The sequence below is a fragment of the Siphateles boraxobius genome, unplaced genomic scaffold, assembly GCF_051911475.1.
Source record: "Siphateles boraxobius isolate OS27281-9 unplaced genomic scaffold, OSU_SipBor_1 22, whole genome shotgun sequence".
Lineage (NCBI taxonomy): Eukaryota > Metazoa > Chordata > Actinopteri > Cypriniformes > Leuciscidae > Siphateles > Siphateles boraxobius.
In genome coordinates this window covers 33,997,927-34,017,037 of record NW_027508833.1, presented here as the reverse complement: position 1 = coordinate 34,017,037, position 19,111 = coordinate 33,997,927, and the positions used below count along the sequence as shown (strand labels likewise).

The 19,111-nt window shown below is 38.7% G+C and overlaps 1 protein-coding gene across 2 annotated transcripts in view; it reads left to right on the top strand.

Moving 5' to 3' along the window:
- Positions 1-200: 200 nt before the first annotated feature.
- The window catches only part of ush2a (Usher syndrome 2A (autosomal recessive, mild)), a 238,385-nt gene continuing 219,474 nt past the window's right edge, over positions 201-19,111 (top strand). Inside the window, exons 1-4 of one of the 2 annotated variants that reach the window (XM_077239789.1) lie at positions 201-460; positions 1,866-2,515; positions 3,911-4,076; positions 18,533-18,668. In XM_077239789.1, coding sequence (XP_077095904.1) covers positions 1,986-2,515; positions 3,911-4,076; positions 18,533-18,668 — 832 coding nt within the window. In that variant the 5' untranslated portion in view covers positions 201-460; positions 1,866-1,985. Of the gene's footprint in view, positions 461-1,496; positions 1,619-1,865; positions 2,516-3,910; positions 4,077-18,532; positions 18,669-19,111 lie in introns of those variants that run through there. The other variant, XM_077239790.1, reaches the window with a different exon arrangement.

Genomic DNA, 19,111 nt, shown 5'->3' with positions numbered 1-19,111 from the left:
TTGGCCAATGTAATGCCACCCAGTGATCAGAGTGAGCCATGCGTCATGGACCATAATAATACTCAGACATCCCTACATAGTGCATTCATTCAGCCCCCCTCTCTTTAATCCTTTGTCCTGCTTTCCCCTCCCGGAGTCCAGCACCTGAATGTGCAACTCTGTGCCGGGTTGCTTAGCGACGTCGAGTGGCGTTCCTGAGCCAAGAGATCCACTTGTTAAATCGAGACGTAATGTAACACTGACATCTTCCTCCAGCGACCGATCAATGATGCCAACAGGTGTTTTGTTTGTATTCGTGGCGGATATGTGTATGTACGTGTATGTTATTTATCAGCATTTCGGTAAATTGTTTTAGAGTGACCGAGCGTTCAAGTTCTGGACAGGAGCAGATGGCAAACTCTCATAATCTGCTTTGCTCAGAGTGGCCACGCGCTCCTTGAATTCATCATCATGCGCCGAGGTAAGAATATAGTCTGTTTTCAGTCTCACGTAGCCTATGGATCTCTAATGTGGCTTTTCCCCGTTCATATTTGCTTGTATTACTTTAATGCGACACATTCCTTCTATTCATTATAGACTAATCAGGACGTTTAAACAGCCATTGCTTTTGTTCATGGTGCGCATTATGGTGGGTTCAGGGCACCAGGCTAATTAAGAAAGTCAAAATAAATCATTTGGGGGCTTAAACGTGTGTATTCTTTTATTTAGAAGTGTACAAAGAGCGTTTTCAAACAACGTCTCAGTAGGCACAAAAGTTTGTCAGAGTAACGTTACACTAAATATAAGTCGTAAAACAGATGTCGCGGTTGCCTGTGGTAACCATAGTAACAGTGTGCTGCCAGAGGGGAAAACGTCAAGCTGACAATTTTTTTTTCTTTTTAATTTTGGCCCCGTTGAAAATCTGTGTTTAACTCGCACACCGTTGACGAAGGCAATAATTCCCACGGGGTTGCTTGTTTTTGCTCTTTTTCTTCATTCTGATACAAAGTCAATAAGATTGGCTTAATCAACCTGTTCTTAAGATTGCAACGCAAACCAAATAGCCGCTGCAAATACTCACAAATATAGAAACGTGCTGCAAATACTCACAAGCACAGATCAGAATGTAAAAAATAAATAAATCTGATTTCAGGTGACAATACCACGTCACTTGTTGGGATACCCTTGAAACATAGCCTACTGTGTCTGTATTTGGTTGCGTTCTAAGTGTTTGCAGCACATGTGTTTTTCAAACTTATGTTTTCTTAATTTGCTGGTGTTTTTCCAGCAGGTTTTTTCTAATTGCGTTTGTTTTCTTCGTTGTAGCACACATGTTGTGATATTTGCAGCCTGTTTTGTATTTGGTGGCTTTGTGTGTATTTGCAGTGCGTGTATTTTTGAGTATTTTGCAGAGCGTTTCTGTATTTGGTTGGTTTTCTATTTGCATGTGGGTTTTTTTTCAGTCGCAGCGCGTTGAGCTATCTCGGCCACCGTATGGCAAATAGCCCGCTTAGATGGTAATGTGAACGAGGTTGATCTTGCGCTCAATCATCAATCAATCTTGTAGACTGTTACTCTGGATTTTTTTAAAGAAAGAAGAAAGCATAAACCTACCTGATTTGTTTTTCGTCTCTTTTTTGTATGTGTATTTTGTGTCTTTACTGTACACCATTTTAGAAAGGTTATTATAACTCTTCTCTTTGTAATTCATTGTAGAAAGCCATGCCCAGTCCAATTCAGATTCACCAGCAAAAGTAATTGTTAAGCTTTTCTTGCATCAAGTGGAATCCTAAGAGCCTCAGGGAGGGTGTCAGGGTATAATATTTTTCATAAATATGTTTTCACATATGATTTTGCTCTTCCTTTCTCCCTTTGGTTTTCTACAGGATTTTGACGGGCCCAAATCCTACCTATCATGTGAAGGCTTTGGCCTCCTCTTTGACATTGTGCCATTAAGCTGCGCTGCCTTACCCAAGGCACTGGACTGTAAAAATGTCACCACCGGCATGACCATCATTACTTATTTAAGATCACTACATCAGGAGGCAACCTCGGCACCAACGACGAATTGGCTCCTTGGGCACAAAGGTGCTATGTTATTACTGTACACCCTAGGCTTTTATGCCTCCCTCAGCCTAGTTGCCCCTCAGGGCAACTTCCCCAGGCTTGAGAACATAGGGGCATATAAATCTGTCAGCACCACGCCGACAAGGGCCACATGTGGAATTCCTGAAAGGAGTACTTTCTGTCAAGCCGGCCAGGTTCAGGAGGATCTCTTCACCTGTATCCAGAAGTTCTGTATCCAAGAGTGTCCATATAGTTCCTCTACGCCAGACTACACCGACATTTTCGCAGGTGTGAGCACATGCTGGAAAGGTGATGCACAAGACCACCGCCCAGGTGCAAAGGCTGATTCCACCAGCTTCACCTTTCCCACCTCGAGAGGTTGTCCGGCTTCCCCCTCAACTCTAAGCTTTGGCCAAGCAAGCTCATTTACTCTAACGGTGTGGCTGAAACTCGAGCAAGACTCTGTAATGTAAGTAGACACACGTCTAGAATTTTCCCTTAAGAAGATCAGAGAGCCAGTGCAAGTGTTTCTGTCACTTAGAGAGTGAATATTTTACTTAATCAACCGGATCAGTTTCAATACCTGTTCCGTTCCAGGAAAAGAATGACTTGTTAGAACACCGCTGTATGATCTAAACCCGATATGGATTAGCTCGACCACTCGCCTTGCCAGAGCTGGTTTTATTCAAAATAGCTTTTCCTGTGTAGTTGATCCCCACTCAGCTGTTGGTTGTCCTCACCTCATTTTCAGACATTTCCTCTGTTGTATCTACACTTTGAAACCATGTTAGTACATGGAATACATTCTGTGAGGAGTCCTGCCAAGTTGAAAAAGCTCTGAGCCCTGTTTGCTCTGCTCCTGCAAGACCAGCTGTGGCCAGTTTTAGATCAATGAAATGAAATTGCCACAGTGTTTCCTGAGCTCTGACAAAAAAGCATCAACTCAAAGGCCACTTTGTTTTTCCACAGCACAGAAAATGATATAGTTGAAAGTGGGTGATGGGATGAAAGGATGGAGTCAGACAGGCTATAGAAGAAGAAAATCTGTTTCAGCATTTTATATCAAGTGCAGAGCATGAAAAAAGAGAGAAAGACACCAGAGTGTAGTGTTGAAAAATAAATAAGTGAGTCTGTGCGGTCAAGGCTGTTCATCCGACGCGTTCTCTCCTTGAAGTGGCGGGATGCAGAGTCAACAGGCGAGCGTGTTTATTCTGTTCTTATAGTGAATTAATTGTCCTGTGTTTAATACCTTGCCTAAGATCCCCTTGGTAATATGACATAAAAATATACACTGCTCAGACGTAGTTTTTTGGAACACTTGCCTTACTAGACATATTGAATACTAAAATGTTGCCTTCCCTTGAGAAGCCTGGCCTAATTGCAAGTGGAGCAGGCAGCAAAGCTTGGCTATAGGTGAGATGTTTCTGACTCCGGGGCCAGCCGCAACCTGAGTAAAAATGCTTTATGATTTATTGGATGCGGTGGCCTGTGTTCGTAAATGCTGCCGTTTCCTGTAAAATGTCTGTAATGGTGTTTCATATGACAGTGTATGAGGGTGTTTTTGAGTAACAAGAAAAAGCAAATGGAAAATATTGATACAACATGCATAAATGTCAGAGTGATGTTCATTTCAGATGGCCAAAATTTCCTAGTAAAAGAGGGATGTTGGATTTTCATAGCCGATCTTTTAAAGGTGTATTGATTGTTTACTAATGTCTTTCACTGTTCTTTATAAAATGTTATGAAGCGCTTAATATAAAGATGTATTAGTCAATGCAAAATGTTGGATATTCTTTTATGGTGCATGCTTTGAATGCCTAATTGGTCTCATCCAATCATTAATGTTTATTTTCCTAATGTGCAGGACTTTAATCGAAAAGAGCGCAATGGGCAGACTGGTGCTTCTGGTGACAGTCTCGGTGGAAGACATTAAGATCCACCACAGCATTCAGAGCAGACAAAACTTCTCCATAAGCATGAAGACTGCAGGTCACATTAGCATTGGCCACTGGACACACATGGCTCTACAGGTAGGCAGCATGTTTCTATTCTCTTACTCTTTCTGTGGTTATTTATATTGGAAAATAGGGCAGGACTTGATTTTATTCATCAGGATTTGTTTGGATTGCTTTTAGATAGCTGTGATGTTATTGTAGCCTTGCTTATGTTGACAAAGTGGTTTCAGAGGTGGTATATAATTAACGCACTTGATGTGATTAAGATAATTTCAATCTATTGTACTTTAAAATATATGTTGCTGAGCTAGCAGTGTTGATTAATATTTTTTCTAGCATTGCAGAAAAAATAATATAATAAGCTTAGTCTAGTGTCATGTAGTGTTGCTTTGGCAACACTAAATCACGCTCCATTCATATCTGAGGTAATTAGCTGCTGGAAAATATTGATATTAATATTGTGTCGAGAGAACCCGCAGCAGGTTCTCGCTGAACCCATGTCACAACAGATTTCCACTTTGGACAAGATGCATGAATAGAAGGCGTTAATTACAGTGGTAAACATCTGCTTTCCTGCAGCTGTGAGGGCAGGAAGGGGGAAGAGAGCAGGTCAGCCCCTCACACACCCCGCTCTGAATACATATCAACACACACACCAGGCCCAGTCGCTCCTGCTTCATTCCTGTCAGAAATACTCAGCTGCTTTTGCCTCTCCTTTGTTTTCAAAGAATGATCCACATCCAATGCAGCGATGCAAATATGAAGAGCACAAAAACATGGAATTGCTGGGTCATGTTTCATTCTTGGCTTTCTAAGCCCTTTGCACAGACAAAGTACCAGTCAGCCCCATCAGGACTGGCTCTCTGGCATTGTTCAGCTTTGCGAATGGCTGCCTGTATCTCTGAGTCAGAAATGAGAGGAGAAAGAGTAGAGGATAAACTTGGCCAGCATCAGGAAACCGAGTGCTCTGTCTGTGGAGAGTATTACCTTACAATAGTAGTGATTATTATGGCTTTAAATTGCAATCGTTCAGATTATGAATAGCAGGTTGACTTCTGGGACAGAAAACATTATTATTATGATAATGAGATCCTTCTCACAAATTCAGAGGTAATATGTTCCCTTCCTGCGACAGCCTTGACTTGGACTATATAAGATATATTCTCTGTGCCCATTAGGAATTTAAACTGCAGGCCGGTCACTGTATTCCAGGGACAAAATTAGCCTATTTTCAGCCTTAACTCTTCATGGTGGTCTACTTGCGGAGGGCTATTACTGACATAGTCTAAGTATCTGGTTTCAGTTTTTTTCATCATGTATACAATATTGTAGTCCTTACAAAAAATGGAGATTACAGATTATGCAATTGTGTTGAAATGTATTATGTAGGCGAAAATTGGCAGATCATGAGAACATGGCAGAGAGCTTCTTGTAATGACTTTGATTGTAAAAAGCCTATTTATGTTGAATTTCTGTCACTTATCCTATTGAAAGGTTAGGCTATATCCTAGGAAACCCCTGTCTGAGAAGTCTGTGTTTAAGCAAAAAAATAAATCAGCATAAACTTACTAGTCGACTTCAGTGACCAATAGGGTCACTATTGGGTCAATGTGTTATAATTCGATTTCGATTCACAAGCTTGTGATTTGATTCGATTCTGACTTTGATTCAATTCAATTTGTTATTAATTAATTAGGGTATGTATCAGTTAGACTATAGGTTGTACATGACAAATTTTCTCAAAGACAAAAAAAAATACCTCTCAACTAATGATGTAAACTTGGGAACATATATTAATAATAAAGGTTAAAATTAACTAACTTGTTTTTATCATAACTTAATAATAAGGTTTTATCATAACTTAATAATAACTTTTAAATTACATTATTATGTTTTTACTAATTTTTTAAATATAGCCTAAACATTTAAATGGCGTCTGTCATAAAAACTTGCCTGATTTATTCAAACATGAAATATTGAAGAACAGGTTAAGTAAAAATACAATGTTTATGTAATATAGTGCATATATTTAGCAAAATGATCCTCTCTAGAGTTCTTTTTTGTAGCTAACTACCGAGTTTATGGACATTTTATGGTTTTTCTGAGGTAAAATGTAACCAGAGCCGGTCCGAGCCTTTTGGGGGCCCTAAGCAGAATTTGATTTGGGGCCCCCCTCCCACTACGTGAAGTCACCTGTGCTTGACGATTATTGACACAAATGTCACGCAATAATGATACATTATAAATGAATACAGTGAGGTTATGAATTAATACAAAATAAATACTTAATAAAAAATAGATGCCTACTTAAATAAAAAAAGCTTTAACTTTTACTTTACTCTTTTACTAACTCTTTGAAACTTCTTAAAACAAACTGTCTCAAAACATATAAAATAAATTATTTGCAAAAATAATGACAAAACTGAGAAATCAGAAACATAATAAGAGCAAGGGTTCAACAATGACAATTATTGTTGAAAACTGTAAAAATATTATTATTTCTCAACTGTCTCAATACAGTGTAACTGTCCTCAAAATCTTTTTTATTATTATTATTGTAACAGACTTTGTTGGATTGTACATGACAGAATCCAACAAAGTCTGTTCATATAATACCGGTAATGATGTACTGGCGCTCGATGTATGTGTGTATGCAATCTATTTTTCCCTTCGGGGCTTGCCGTAGATAGGAATGGGTCGCGCGCACTTGGTACTGGGAGTGTCGCGGGTTTTTGGAGTTAGTGATCTGATGTGTGGTATAATAAAGTGGAGAAGAGTTCAAACTGCTATGTTTATTATTTATTCAAACTGCTACCCTTACACCTAGAAGGTTAAGTTCCCCTGCGGCTATTTTCTCCAACTTAAACCGTGACAGTTGTGCACGAATTGTCTATACACTCGCGAGGTGTCTAGATTATGCGCATGACTTAAATGCTGGCAGACACAGCAGCAGTTGTTGGCAGGTATATTGATCATGAAATCAGAATTTTCTTGTCTTGAATTATTCGTTCACTCTAATCTTCATTCATTTATGTCACTTGTTTAAGTCATCTAAAAAAAAAAAAAAAATATTAAACTCGATTGGGGGGCCCCCTGGTGGCTTAGTTCGCTTATGCCTCGGGCCGGCCCTGAATGTAACATTATGAGACTGTTACATTGTTGTCTTTCCATGGTTGAAACACTGATTGTTTCATTACATGATTACATGAGACTACTACGGATTTTGGGAAGTTGTACTGTATCTTTCAACATACCTTCTGATGTTCATTCATGTTTATTTCATGCTGTAACTAGTAGTAAAGCAAAGAGAGATGATCCCATTCACGTGCACTCTGCGCTGCCGCTTCGCTTGAACTGAGGCGCTACAATTATCAGTCACGCCACATCAAAGAGGGCAAAAATGGTATTTCTTGTTTGGATTCCGTAATAAAATTGACACAATATGAGAACTGAGACTTTTTTATATTAAAAGTAACAAACCACAAAGTTTACAGTGATTTATTGGATAGGAGGCACAATACAAAGTTTGGTTCATTCAAACAAATGAATCGACAAAAAATAATGATTTGATTTAACTTTTAATTTTAATTTGTACTAATTAATTATATGTACCACAATTTTGAGAGGTACTATATAAAATACATGTCGTCATTTACATTTTATTTATTGTCAGTTTTTGTTTTATAGGTTCAACAAAGCAAAATCAAATATTTCCAAGTCAAGTACCCCTGGGTACAAATATCCCTGGTTGAAAATTAACTGGAGTGGTTGACCATCCAAAACCATACATGCCGTTATCTTTAGATTTACATATTGTTTGTCTGTCATGCATCATTACCCCTTGCTTTTTCTTCCTACTTTTAACAATTATAATCTGGAATATAAGACTATAATATACAGGTAAGCCTGGGTTTTTAGCATAATCGCTATCACTTCACTTCCCTCAGGGTCAGTAGCATGAGATTATTTGTTGTCTTTTACTCGGCTACTGTCTGCCAGTATGGTTTTGTAAAAAGCAGACCGCCAAATAATTAAGCGACCTGACAGGTAGCTCTCTTTCTGCCGTCTGTGGAGGAAGCCTCTATAGTCAAAGGAAACTCCAAGATAAAGAGAGCGGAGGAAAAAAGAAACACTCAAACGGAATACAACATTACAGCATTTAGAAAGGCTTCAGGGAAAAAGAAAAGAGGAGTTGATCTGTAGGTACTTGTCCGTAGTCATTACTTTAAGAGGAGAGTGAGAGCAACAGAGGAGGAGAAGCTAGAGAAGAGTGATATGCCTTTTATGCTGCCTGCCCGGATGACGATGAGGAGCGACAGTGGGCTCCTGTCAGTTGTTTGTTGCACTGCTTATTGTGAGTAATTTGTCTCTCTGAAGATGTGGGCCATAATTGAGATCAAGCAAGTATCGAGTGGCATAAGACTCGGCAGGGAGGAAAAGTAAAACAGTGTTCTTTTTGTCTCTCTTTGCACGTCAGTTCAAAACCGTGAACGTATCACAGCTTAGCTGACACATGAAAAGAGTCGTCGAAGAGGGAAAGTTGAAAATGTAAATGCCAAGGAGGAGCAGTGATTACTGCAGTTCCTCAATGTAAATCTAAATTATCATATCAATGCGTGTCAGGTACCTGTCATGACAAAACTTGCTCTTATAAATGTTTAAAACTTCATTGTTCTTGCATATAAATGTTGGGACTCTTTTGATGTAGTTCTTTGCTAGTGAATTGGACATTATCATCACATCTACATCTTGTCCATTATAGGGTATCCGTGTCACAAACATTGTTTTGTCTGCTCTAACTTTCAGATCTTGTATTTGGTTACAATTTAAAAGGCTGCTGTGATGCCAAGTAGAGACCTTGCCTGTGTCAAACAGATCTGAGTTACGCCTGAGTTGCTACTTCCATTTAGAAGCTGAAATAAAACCATAATCAGTTTCTTTTTTCTATTTAGAAGCTGAAAAAAAAAAAAAAAGATATAAAACTATATGAAAATAATGTCTATAATAATAATATGAAAGAATGTTGCATTAGCTGCTACTTATAATATGCTGGGACAGTCAGTTGAGCAATAAGATCACAGGATATCTAAATTCTCACAAGGATGCGTTTTGTGTCCTCTCGTCCTTCCGGGTTTGTTCTTTCAAGGTCGCCAGGCAAGACCGTTCTTGGAATTGATCCATTTGAGTTGTTGAATAAACTGATTAATTTAAAAACAAACATCAATTCATTCACAAGTCGAACAAGTGACTATCTCTACAAGTGATTAATTGAATAATTAAATGAACGGATTCATTAAAAACACTGTTTCTTTAAAAAAGACAAACACATCCCTGTCTTGATGATTGTGAGATTTGAATCAGTCACTCAACTTGTCATAATCCCAGCCTGTGTTCCTCTGGTCTTGTGTGGACTTTTATGTTATTTCCTGTTCTGCGCCATGTTTTGTAGTCCTTTGTAGTTTTTCTTGTTGATTAGTTATTTGATTTTTCCCCAGGTATGTCTTGTTTGACAATTACCCCTTGTGCATTTAAACCCAGTGTTTCTTTTGTTCCTTGTCGAGTCTTGTTCCTACATTGATGTCATGTTTGGTGCACTCAGTCTGTTCATGTTTCTCTGGCCTTTGTGTTTGATTTGTTTATGATTATTTTTTTTGTCAATAAACCCACTGCATTTGGATCCAGCTCTCCTTTGTTTTTTAATTTCACCCTACGTTACACAACTGAATTGAATTGATCAACTCAACTCTTGATTGTGTGTTGCTCAGAGACCTGCAACAGTTTAGTCTGCTTGATTTCATTTGCACCTTATTGTTGGCTGAGCAAAAATAGACAAGAAAATAGAAATGTCAAATGCTTTTTTACTCAATATGATCCTCTTATTTATTGAACAGTTAAAAAGCATTGAATATTATACATTCTTGAATATACAATTATGTTAAATAAAAGTGGACTTGATTGCACTGAGCAAATGTAGGTGTGTATACGTGTATTTTCTTTCTTCAAAAATCGTGTAAAGGTGCAATGACATTTACCGTTGTTCTGCAAATTTTCATGGGCCAAATTCTGTAATTTCAATAGGAATCCACGTGATTGCAATTTGAGGGCGAAAGATCTCCCCACATAGGTTATCGCAATGGGTTTAATTTGGTCACAAATTCACCCTGTTAACCTACAGAAAGCTGCTTGGTTAGAAAGTGACTTAAAGTCTGAACTGTGCTTTATATATCACTACAGTAGACAATGGACCTTTTTTGCCTGCAAAGTTTTGCGAATTTGACCATGTTTACTTCATTTTCAAACATTCAAATAATTGTTTCATCAAATAGCCTTAAAAATCCACTTGGCTCAAAAATCTGAGAGGGCAGGTGCCCAATAACGGTATGTTCTCCAGCTCTTGGGGGAAGTGTTCCGAAACTGCGCTCTTGTGGCTGTTTATATGTTGTCTTTGGCTGTTCGAAGTTTGTGAGAATTCCACAAGTTAATGAACATTTTCACGCACAATTAGAGCTTCCACAAGGGTCTAGGCCTTGGCCGTGCCATTTCGATCGCAGAGGCTTGCACTGTGGTAGACACTCGTTCTCCGGGGACATTTGTTTTGGCCAAGAGCTGCCGAGTCTCAAGCTCTTAACCCGAATGTGCACATGCCTCATCACCCTGCATGAACTTCACCCCACCCAAAGATAACTAGGCCAGCCAGCCTGTGGCCCAGGGCCCCTTGAGCCAGAGGACCACTAAAACCGGGGTGAGGTGGTGGGGTTGGCAAAGGGTAGCTGGCTGCCTCGAGTCAAACTATCTGTGTGAGGGAAAAAAAAGATCATGCAGTGTAATAAAGGCCTGTAGGCAGCTCGCTTTCACAGTATATGTTTAGTAATACAGTCTTTAACACAAATAGACTCAAAGCCCTCACTTCGTGTTGTTGTGAGCTGTGATTGCAGCTTATTTTTCATTGCTTTTCACAATAAAACTCTGAAAAACTAGAACAAAAAAATGGAAAATATACATTCGAATATCATGATGTTTTTCTTTATAGATAAAGGTGTGCTGTGAATAAACTTTGTCGAAGCGCAGGAGTCAATCTGAAGCAGAGGAGACATCAGCACTGCTATCAGGCTGCCCTCTGGCTCTGGCAGGGGAGCTGGCAGCGGGTCAGCTGACCTTTCAGAGCTTCTTGTGCCACCCAGAGTGATGGAGACTGAATGGCAGCACAAGTGAAGGTGAAACAAGGTGGATGGAGGCAAGGAGAGCTTCCACCTTTCCCCAGCTCACTGTCTACGGGCACCGGAGGCCATGAGTGGTGAATAAATCACCCCAAAGTGTTGACAGGAAATTAGAGTCTTTGCTGCTGTAAGCTCCTGGAGTTGACTTCTTCGGGACATGGGCGGCACTTCTCGCAGTGCTTATGAATATACTGGTTTAAATTACGCGTCGTATCAAAAGAAAAATACATTGGCCTTTTGAGAACCGCCAGCAATGACGAACAGAGCATTGTTTAATCTGGTCCGTCGAGGCGTTTATATGTGTTTCAGCGCATCAATGTCAGACGGAATTAAACGTTCACCCAGAGATAGGCTTTCCTTGGCAAGTTTTCTCAGGAGTCTTTATTCAGATTAAAGTCAGAGAAGATCAGCGGCGGATGGATATAAATCAAAAAGGGCAATGCTGAGTGGCAGAGCTCCCTGCGAAACTGGTAATGGCCATAAGTCGATATGCGGAATTTCACTGTATATTATGTCTCTCAAACCAGGCGTGAGTAACAATGACAGACTGGCATACGGCCACAGGGCGAGTGCCATCCCGGAAATCGTCCATGTTGATCAGACAGATCAAATGCATTGTGTGGCCGCGACTGAGTCCTGTAATCTGTCATAGCTGCGGGGTCGCGGCTCTTTGCAGATGTGGCGGAGCTGATTACGTCTCCTCTGTTTAGCTGCCACTGCCCTTCTGCCTGGTTAGCATGTGTTTATTGCTAGTGAAAGGCACGAGAGGGATGGGTAGAGGAAAAAATGAAGTGTACAGTCCTGGATCTGAAGCCTGTCAGGAGATGGATGGGTAGCTTGTGGCACGCTGCCCCTGCATCCACAATCTGTGAAGTGTACAGCAAAGTCATATGAACACACCAGCACTCAGCGCACTACATAAATAAGGCCGGACGGCAATAAGTCATGCGCTAAAATGCGCCAGCATGTTAAACATTTCCGGCATTTCTAAATAAACGGCAATTCATCAAACAGAAAAAATCACATATGCACGACATTGGCTCAATTATATATTTCATCTTTGGAGGTAATAAATAATGAGAGGCATGAAATGTGGGCTTGGTTATTTTACTTTGATGGTTGTTCAGGACTGGTAATCTTGCAAGTGAATGATGTATGTGCTCACTTACTTGGTCTGATTTTCAATTCCATAAAGGTTATAGCAACATTTTAACTGCTTTAACATCCCATGATTTTGAAGGGCTATAATGCATTATGTATAAATGACACATTTGAACAAACTCCTAATCCTACCTATTACATTTCAACACGAGTCAAATGAGTTCAAGTAATCAGAATAAGCAATATAGTAAGGATGATGCTTGCCTTTATACCACTATATAAAAAAGCAAAGACACTGGCATAAATGTATATTTTATTGGTCTGCTGGTGGATTGTCTTAAACCTTACCTTTTGTTATGGCTTCTCAGAGACCATTTTGTGCAACTACTTTGTGCATTGCAGTATAGCCATAGATTTTCATAATGTTTCAGCATCTTTTACAGCAGATATTGCTCTTTCCATTGTTGCATTGAAGCTACATTGAATTCACCCTCCTCGCTCACTGGAGAGAGAGCATGTTTGATTAATATCCTTAATGACAACCGGATCAATTAGGAACATTTGCACTTGTAAATTGCTTGTAAATGTCATGTTTTCAAGAAACAGTCTACTTGAAATCATTATCTTGATATAAAAAGAATGTAAGTCACCACAAATCTAGGTATTCCTGCATCAGTAATTTTCCTAGCAGGAAGATAATTTAATGATGCTGTAAAAACAAACAGCTTCCAGTAAAACAATTATGCCATATGTTTACAGACAGTGGGGTTTATGAATATTTACTAATTTCCTAGTTTAAAATGTCAAAGTTGCAGTCGTATTCATTGCACTCTCTGTTCTGTAATGCATAGTCACTGCTTGAGCATTTGGTAATCAGACTTAGTATTTTATGCTACTAGCCTAATCATTACGGTGTCAATATGGAACAAAAAAAAAATATGAAAGGAACAATAAATAAATAAACGCTTATCTGCTGCTTTTTTCTGCCTGGGTCCTCAGCAGATTTTTTTTCCCACTTTTTACTGACACATAACTCTAACTATAGAAACTATACTAATAATACATTGTATTGAAAACCTAGTTAGTTAAAATCATTTCTGTTCCATTCAGGCAAAGTAAACAATGTCAAAGAAATCTCATGATATGCTTTCTGTGTAAAGCATAGCCTCTCAGGAGTTATTACCTTTATTAAAAGCCCTGACACATTGCCTTATATATTTCTGACTTCTCCAGCACCACAGAGACAATTTTCTTTTCTTAAATAAACTGTCATGCTAGTCTTAATATATTGGTGCCATCCTCACAACAGGAGAAAGAAGCCTGATATAAAACATGTATATGTGAGATTGGTAATTGTATCTTTAGTGTACTTGAGTAGAACAAATGTTTCTCTCTCATGGCTGCGTTAATGTGATAAAGCTGAAATTGGCTTTTCATCAGTTTTCTTCGCACTGTAATGGTGGACAGTGAAGAGAAGCTCTGGCATCAATAGCAACGCTGCAAACTTCCTGTCTGTGCTAGTTATATTTCACATCACTACACTGGCCCCTCTGTGCATTATGAAACATGTGATAATGTAACAAATTACAAATATGAAAACCTTTTTGCTTCATTTAAATGATAAGAATCACAGGGAGACCTTGCTATAAGCCATAAATAAAACATCTCACGTGTTTGCGGTTATGTATGTGTGAGTGTGTATGAGGTGGCGGGAGAGAGTGTGCATTCAGATAGAAGGGCAGGGCTCCGGCAGGTATCAGTGTTAAAAGAGGAGGATTGCTCACGCTGATACCCTCATCCCGAGTGGAATATTTCTAGAGGCCCTGACAGCTCCTCCAGTGCTGAAATGGAAAGGGCTTTATCATGAATGGTTTGTCACTCACGCTGCTGCAGACGACTTGGCTTCAGGTTAAGCTTGTATCTGCCCCTGCTTTATGGTCCAAGCCCAAAGATCACAACATTGTTTTTGGTGTGAATTATGAAATCACTGATATAAAAAGCCCCCAGTTAGATTTTAGAAAGATTGTGCCCTGTTTTTTTCTCTGTTGGCTAAATTGTCTTTCTTTAACACATGAAAAGGGTTTTTAGTATTTCATAAATCTCATGTCAGACGGTCTGCTTCAGTTTAAAGAGGTTATATTTTATTATTATCCCATTTACCCCCCCTCCCCAGGTTTTTCCATCTTTCTTCCTGATATTTTTTGCTTTCATTTAAACCATTGGAGGCAAATCTTACGGGTTGCGAGTTTGCTGTTGAGTCTTAATATAAAGTGTAATCATCTGTTTCCTTCTCATGACTTCTCTGCTAATGGTCTATAGTGTTGAACCCATTCAAGAAGCAGTTTTTGCAAGTTTCAATCTTTCTCTTCAAATGGGTGGTGATGGCGCAGTGGATAAGACACGTGCCTTTGGTGTGAGAGACCCGGGTTCGAATCCACTGTGAGACACCAATGTGTCCCTGAGCAAGACACTTAACCCCTAGTTGCTCCAGAGGCGTGCGACCTCTGAAATATAGCAATTGTAAGTCGCTTTGGATAAAAGCTAAATGTGAATGATTAGCTTGCCTTTTCCATTATGTGATCCCTTTAAAGACCTTGTTGTGCAGAATTACTGTTTCTTAATGTCAGCTAGTGATAAAGTTAGACATTTGGCTCTGTGTTTAGGGTGTTGTTGTATCTTAGCATTGTCGTTTCCCACAGTTTACACTGTAAATTTAAGTACTTTTTCCAACATTTCCAATATATATATTGTTTTTTTGTGCCTATTGTACGTAAAAACACAATACTTTAGGAATAAATTATTGTTAGTTTCATCAGTAGTTTCTGCATGCTGCAAGTTGGACCTTTGCTAAATAGCCATTGTTGTATAAATAATGGTATAAATTTGTTGCACATTCTGGTAAATCCCTGTGCAGATTAAATATCCCTTTTTCAATTTGAAAGCGGAGAGAAGCTTTTAAGATGTCAGCACCTGCTGATTAGTACGTTACTAAGAGCTCCAAAGAACGTCCAGTTATTAATCTACTGTAGAGCTGAAACCACCTCCACACCAGTTTGAGCTCATAAGGCAGCGTTCCAAACAGGTCAGACCAGTGACCAAACGCACACTACACACACACACTTTGCACATGCAGTCTAACACAACATGAGCTAACCAAGTGATTTACTTTGGACACAAATAGTTCTAAACAGAAAGGACTTTTGTTCTCCACCTTTAAAAGAAACATGCCGGGGTTGATAATGACGTAATGATCAGCTCATAAAAATGGGCAAAAAATAAATAAATTTTGAATACCATATTCATATATCATTGTTTTTACACATTTTTCCAAGACATTTAAAAGACGCATTGGGATCAAAAGCCACATACTGTAACATGAAGCATTACCTTGTTTCCCTCGACAAAAAGCCAATAGGATTTCTTATGGATTATTGCAGAAATTAGCTCTGTGACAAACTAAATATAATGACATTTAGATGTTTTGTGGATCAAGATAATCTTCACAAAATAACACAACTTTTATACATTTTGAAGCCTAATTTCCAGAAGCTAAAGTTAGGCTAGATACATCACACCATGGATGCACGACTTCAACGTAGGCACCGCTAAACTTCCAAAAAAATATTACATTTTTCTTTCAAATAAAACTAAAAGTTTTAGTTAAAATAATTTGCTAGAGCACAAAGAAAACAACGAAGTATTAGTGAGATTAGTTTTTCTGTTTTGCATGTTTGCGTCTAATGTCCCAGAAAACCTCTGTACCATTTAAGGCGGACATACACTGTGCGATTTCAGCGAGGTTACATAATCACACTGAACGAGTAGATCTCATGCGATGTAAAGCCAAAGCTCACGATTTATGTGCACTAAACGCACACTCACACTATACGGTCCGAACGTCGAGCTAGGACTTGACTGCTCACACCATACGTGTGAAATATGTGCAATAAACCCCTATGCCGGGTTGCTCCAATAGACCATGATATTGTGTATCCAGAGATATTATCAAAACAATTATCATCAGCTATCAATATCAAGAGGATTTAGCATTTCCATTTTATGTATTAAATTATTATTAGTATTATTGAAGTATTATTATTATTATCATTATAAGGGAAGGCTTACTTTTATTATTAAATTAATAGGCTATTATAATTAATTTGCCATGCAATATTTCACAGCGTATCACCGCATAACCGACACGGTGCAAGGGTAATAATAAAAGATTAGATAGAAGCTTGCTTACATTGAAAATTATTCTTAAAATTTAGGTCGATTATACAATTAATTATAGACATTACAGTATAGGTCTATAATATATCCGAACACTGGAATAATCAGTCATCAATGAAAATTAAAAACAGTTTTCGATATTTCAAAAACAGCTTGTTTAACAAGAACATTTAACAAATTAATAAAAGAGGCACGATGTCGCTATATCGAACTGGAGGTAAGCAACAGTAATTTGCAGCTAGTTTGATAGCTACAGAACTTAAAGATCTCCTTCTTTTTTCTTTTTTTTCTGCATTAAAGATGAAATGGTTAAACTTCTGTTTTCGCGCAGGCGCAATGAGGGGGAAAAACACAGAGTTTTAGGCTATCGGTTCGTTGCTCTGCTTCTACTGTGTGATATCGCCTCTTTTCTCCCAGTACACTGCATGGACACTGCACGACAAACGACGCACAACAAAGCTGAAAATCATCTCGACCCAAAAATTAGTCGCACGAATCAGAATTCGGCTCAAAATCGGACGAAAATTCCAGCCTCAGTCACTTGTAAGCAGCCGCCTTTTTCAAGACATTTAGAGGCTTTAAAAAAGTATGAGTGGGCTATTACTTTATGTTGTAGAATAAAATGGGAAAATATATTAAATTAACCACAGACCTTATTTTAGACATTTAACCAAAAACCCATTTAGAACAACAAAAGTAGCGTAATGCACAAATGAAGCATTGAAACTACTGCAAATGAAATGTAACAAGAAAAACGAGGGGGAGCCCCTCATTCCTAAGTGAAATGGTATAGTCCAATTTCCTGCTGGAGTGAATGCAAGGTGGGGCCAGAATGTACCAAGCAGCCATGTTTGGCTGGTTAGCATAGAGCCTTAGCCCCTACTGCTAGATGCTGTAACTAAACCATGTGGCAGCAAAAACACCTTTTTCTGTTCAAAAATTAGCTATTATTGTGGTCTTAGAACATTTGTTTTATATTCAAATATATTGCATTACATTATAAGAGACATTTTATCAGTGCCTATCTTTCCCCATCTGCTGTCCTGGACATCACAGCTTAAGGATATCACTAGCAAAGGGCTCAGGACTGTGCACATTCTTGTGGTGCCATCGGCCAATCAGCATCGCCTTGAGGTCATGAATGGGAATTTCTAATGAATTGATGTCTCCAGGCATTTTAGGCCTCCCGGGATTGGAGCTGAATGTTGTAGTTGCTGCCTTCAGTCTGTGTGTTGCTTGATGACATTAATCTTGATTGTCGGTTTTATTTGGAACTAATTTCGTTGGCTATAAAATAACTAACTTTCTCAATATTAACGCTTTTATTTATTTGTTTATTGAACGGTTGCATAAAAGCAGTATAACAATTGTGCTTTTTGGGTTGAATCACAACCATCTTATATGTCTGATTATATTGCTTAAATATTTTGTCATAAACACTTTGATGCTACGGTTGAAAAAATACCCTCATTATTGTCCCAGAGCAACAGTTATTAGAATGGAAGGGAGAAAAAAGGCAACAATGGGAGTACCAGAGCTCTTTCAAGAGTCTGCAGGGCTAGTAAATGGGATGAAGCACTTCAAGATTCATTTACATCACTATGACGTTGCTTCAGATCTCAGTAGCAAGTCATTGGCCGGTTAGAGATTTCAAGAATAGCCTCTCTACAGTTTTCAATCAGTGGCCATGAAAGAGAGCAGCTTAAGCATCCTCCAGTCTAACGCTGCCTTCATCCTTATGGATTTTTTTAGTTGACTTATTTCCATGCACTTTTTTAAAAAGGAGACTGTGAAAGATATGCAAATAAGAATGCGATGAAGGGGTGTTTTCTGAGAAGAGTATCCACAATCATCAGCCATATAAAACATAAATATTACATATAAATATACTACATTTGGAAATACTTTACTATTTCTAGCAATATATTTCAGTATTGAATGACATTGCACTCATTCTTCTTTTTCCTGATGAATCCATAGATGCATGACACAAGTGTGAGCTTGTTCCTGAATGGTCTAGAGGAGGATGGCACAGCTTTGGACACACAAACCCTAGCAGGACCTGTTGATGACATCACCTCAGAGAGTGCTCTGTGGATCGGTAGAAGTTCTAACGGTAATGATTGTTGTACTTCTACATTGATCTCTCAGTTTTTAATTTGCACATTAATATATTTGATTTGAATTAGATTTTTTTCAAAGCTGTAACTATCCTCATCCAACGGTATTTCCCCTCAGAATCACACAGTTTTCTATCACTCGATTTGAGTGCAGAAAAGGACACACTAATTTGCAGACATGTTACATTTTTCCATTATAGAAATATTCATAAGCCTGCAACTAATCATAGTTGGAGTTTATATAGGTCAGGGGTGACCATATGGCAACAAATAATCTCCTCATAAATGAGATGAGATGGGATTTCTGTAATACCCCCAGGGAATGAAATGGACACACACACACACACACACACACACACACACACACACACACACACACACACACACACACACACACACACACACACACACACACACACACACACACACACACACACAC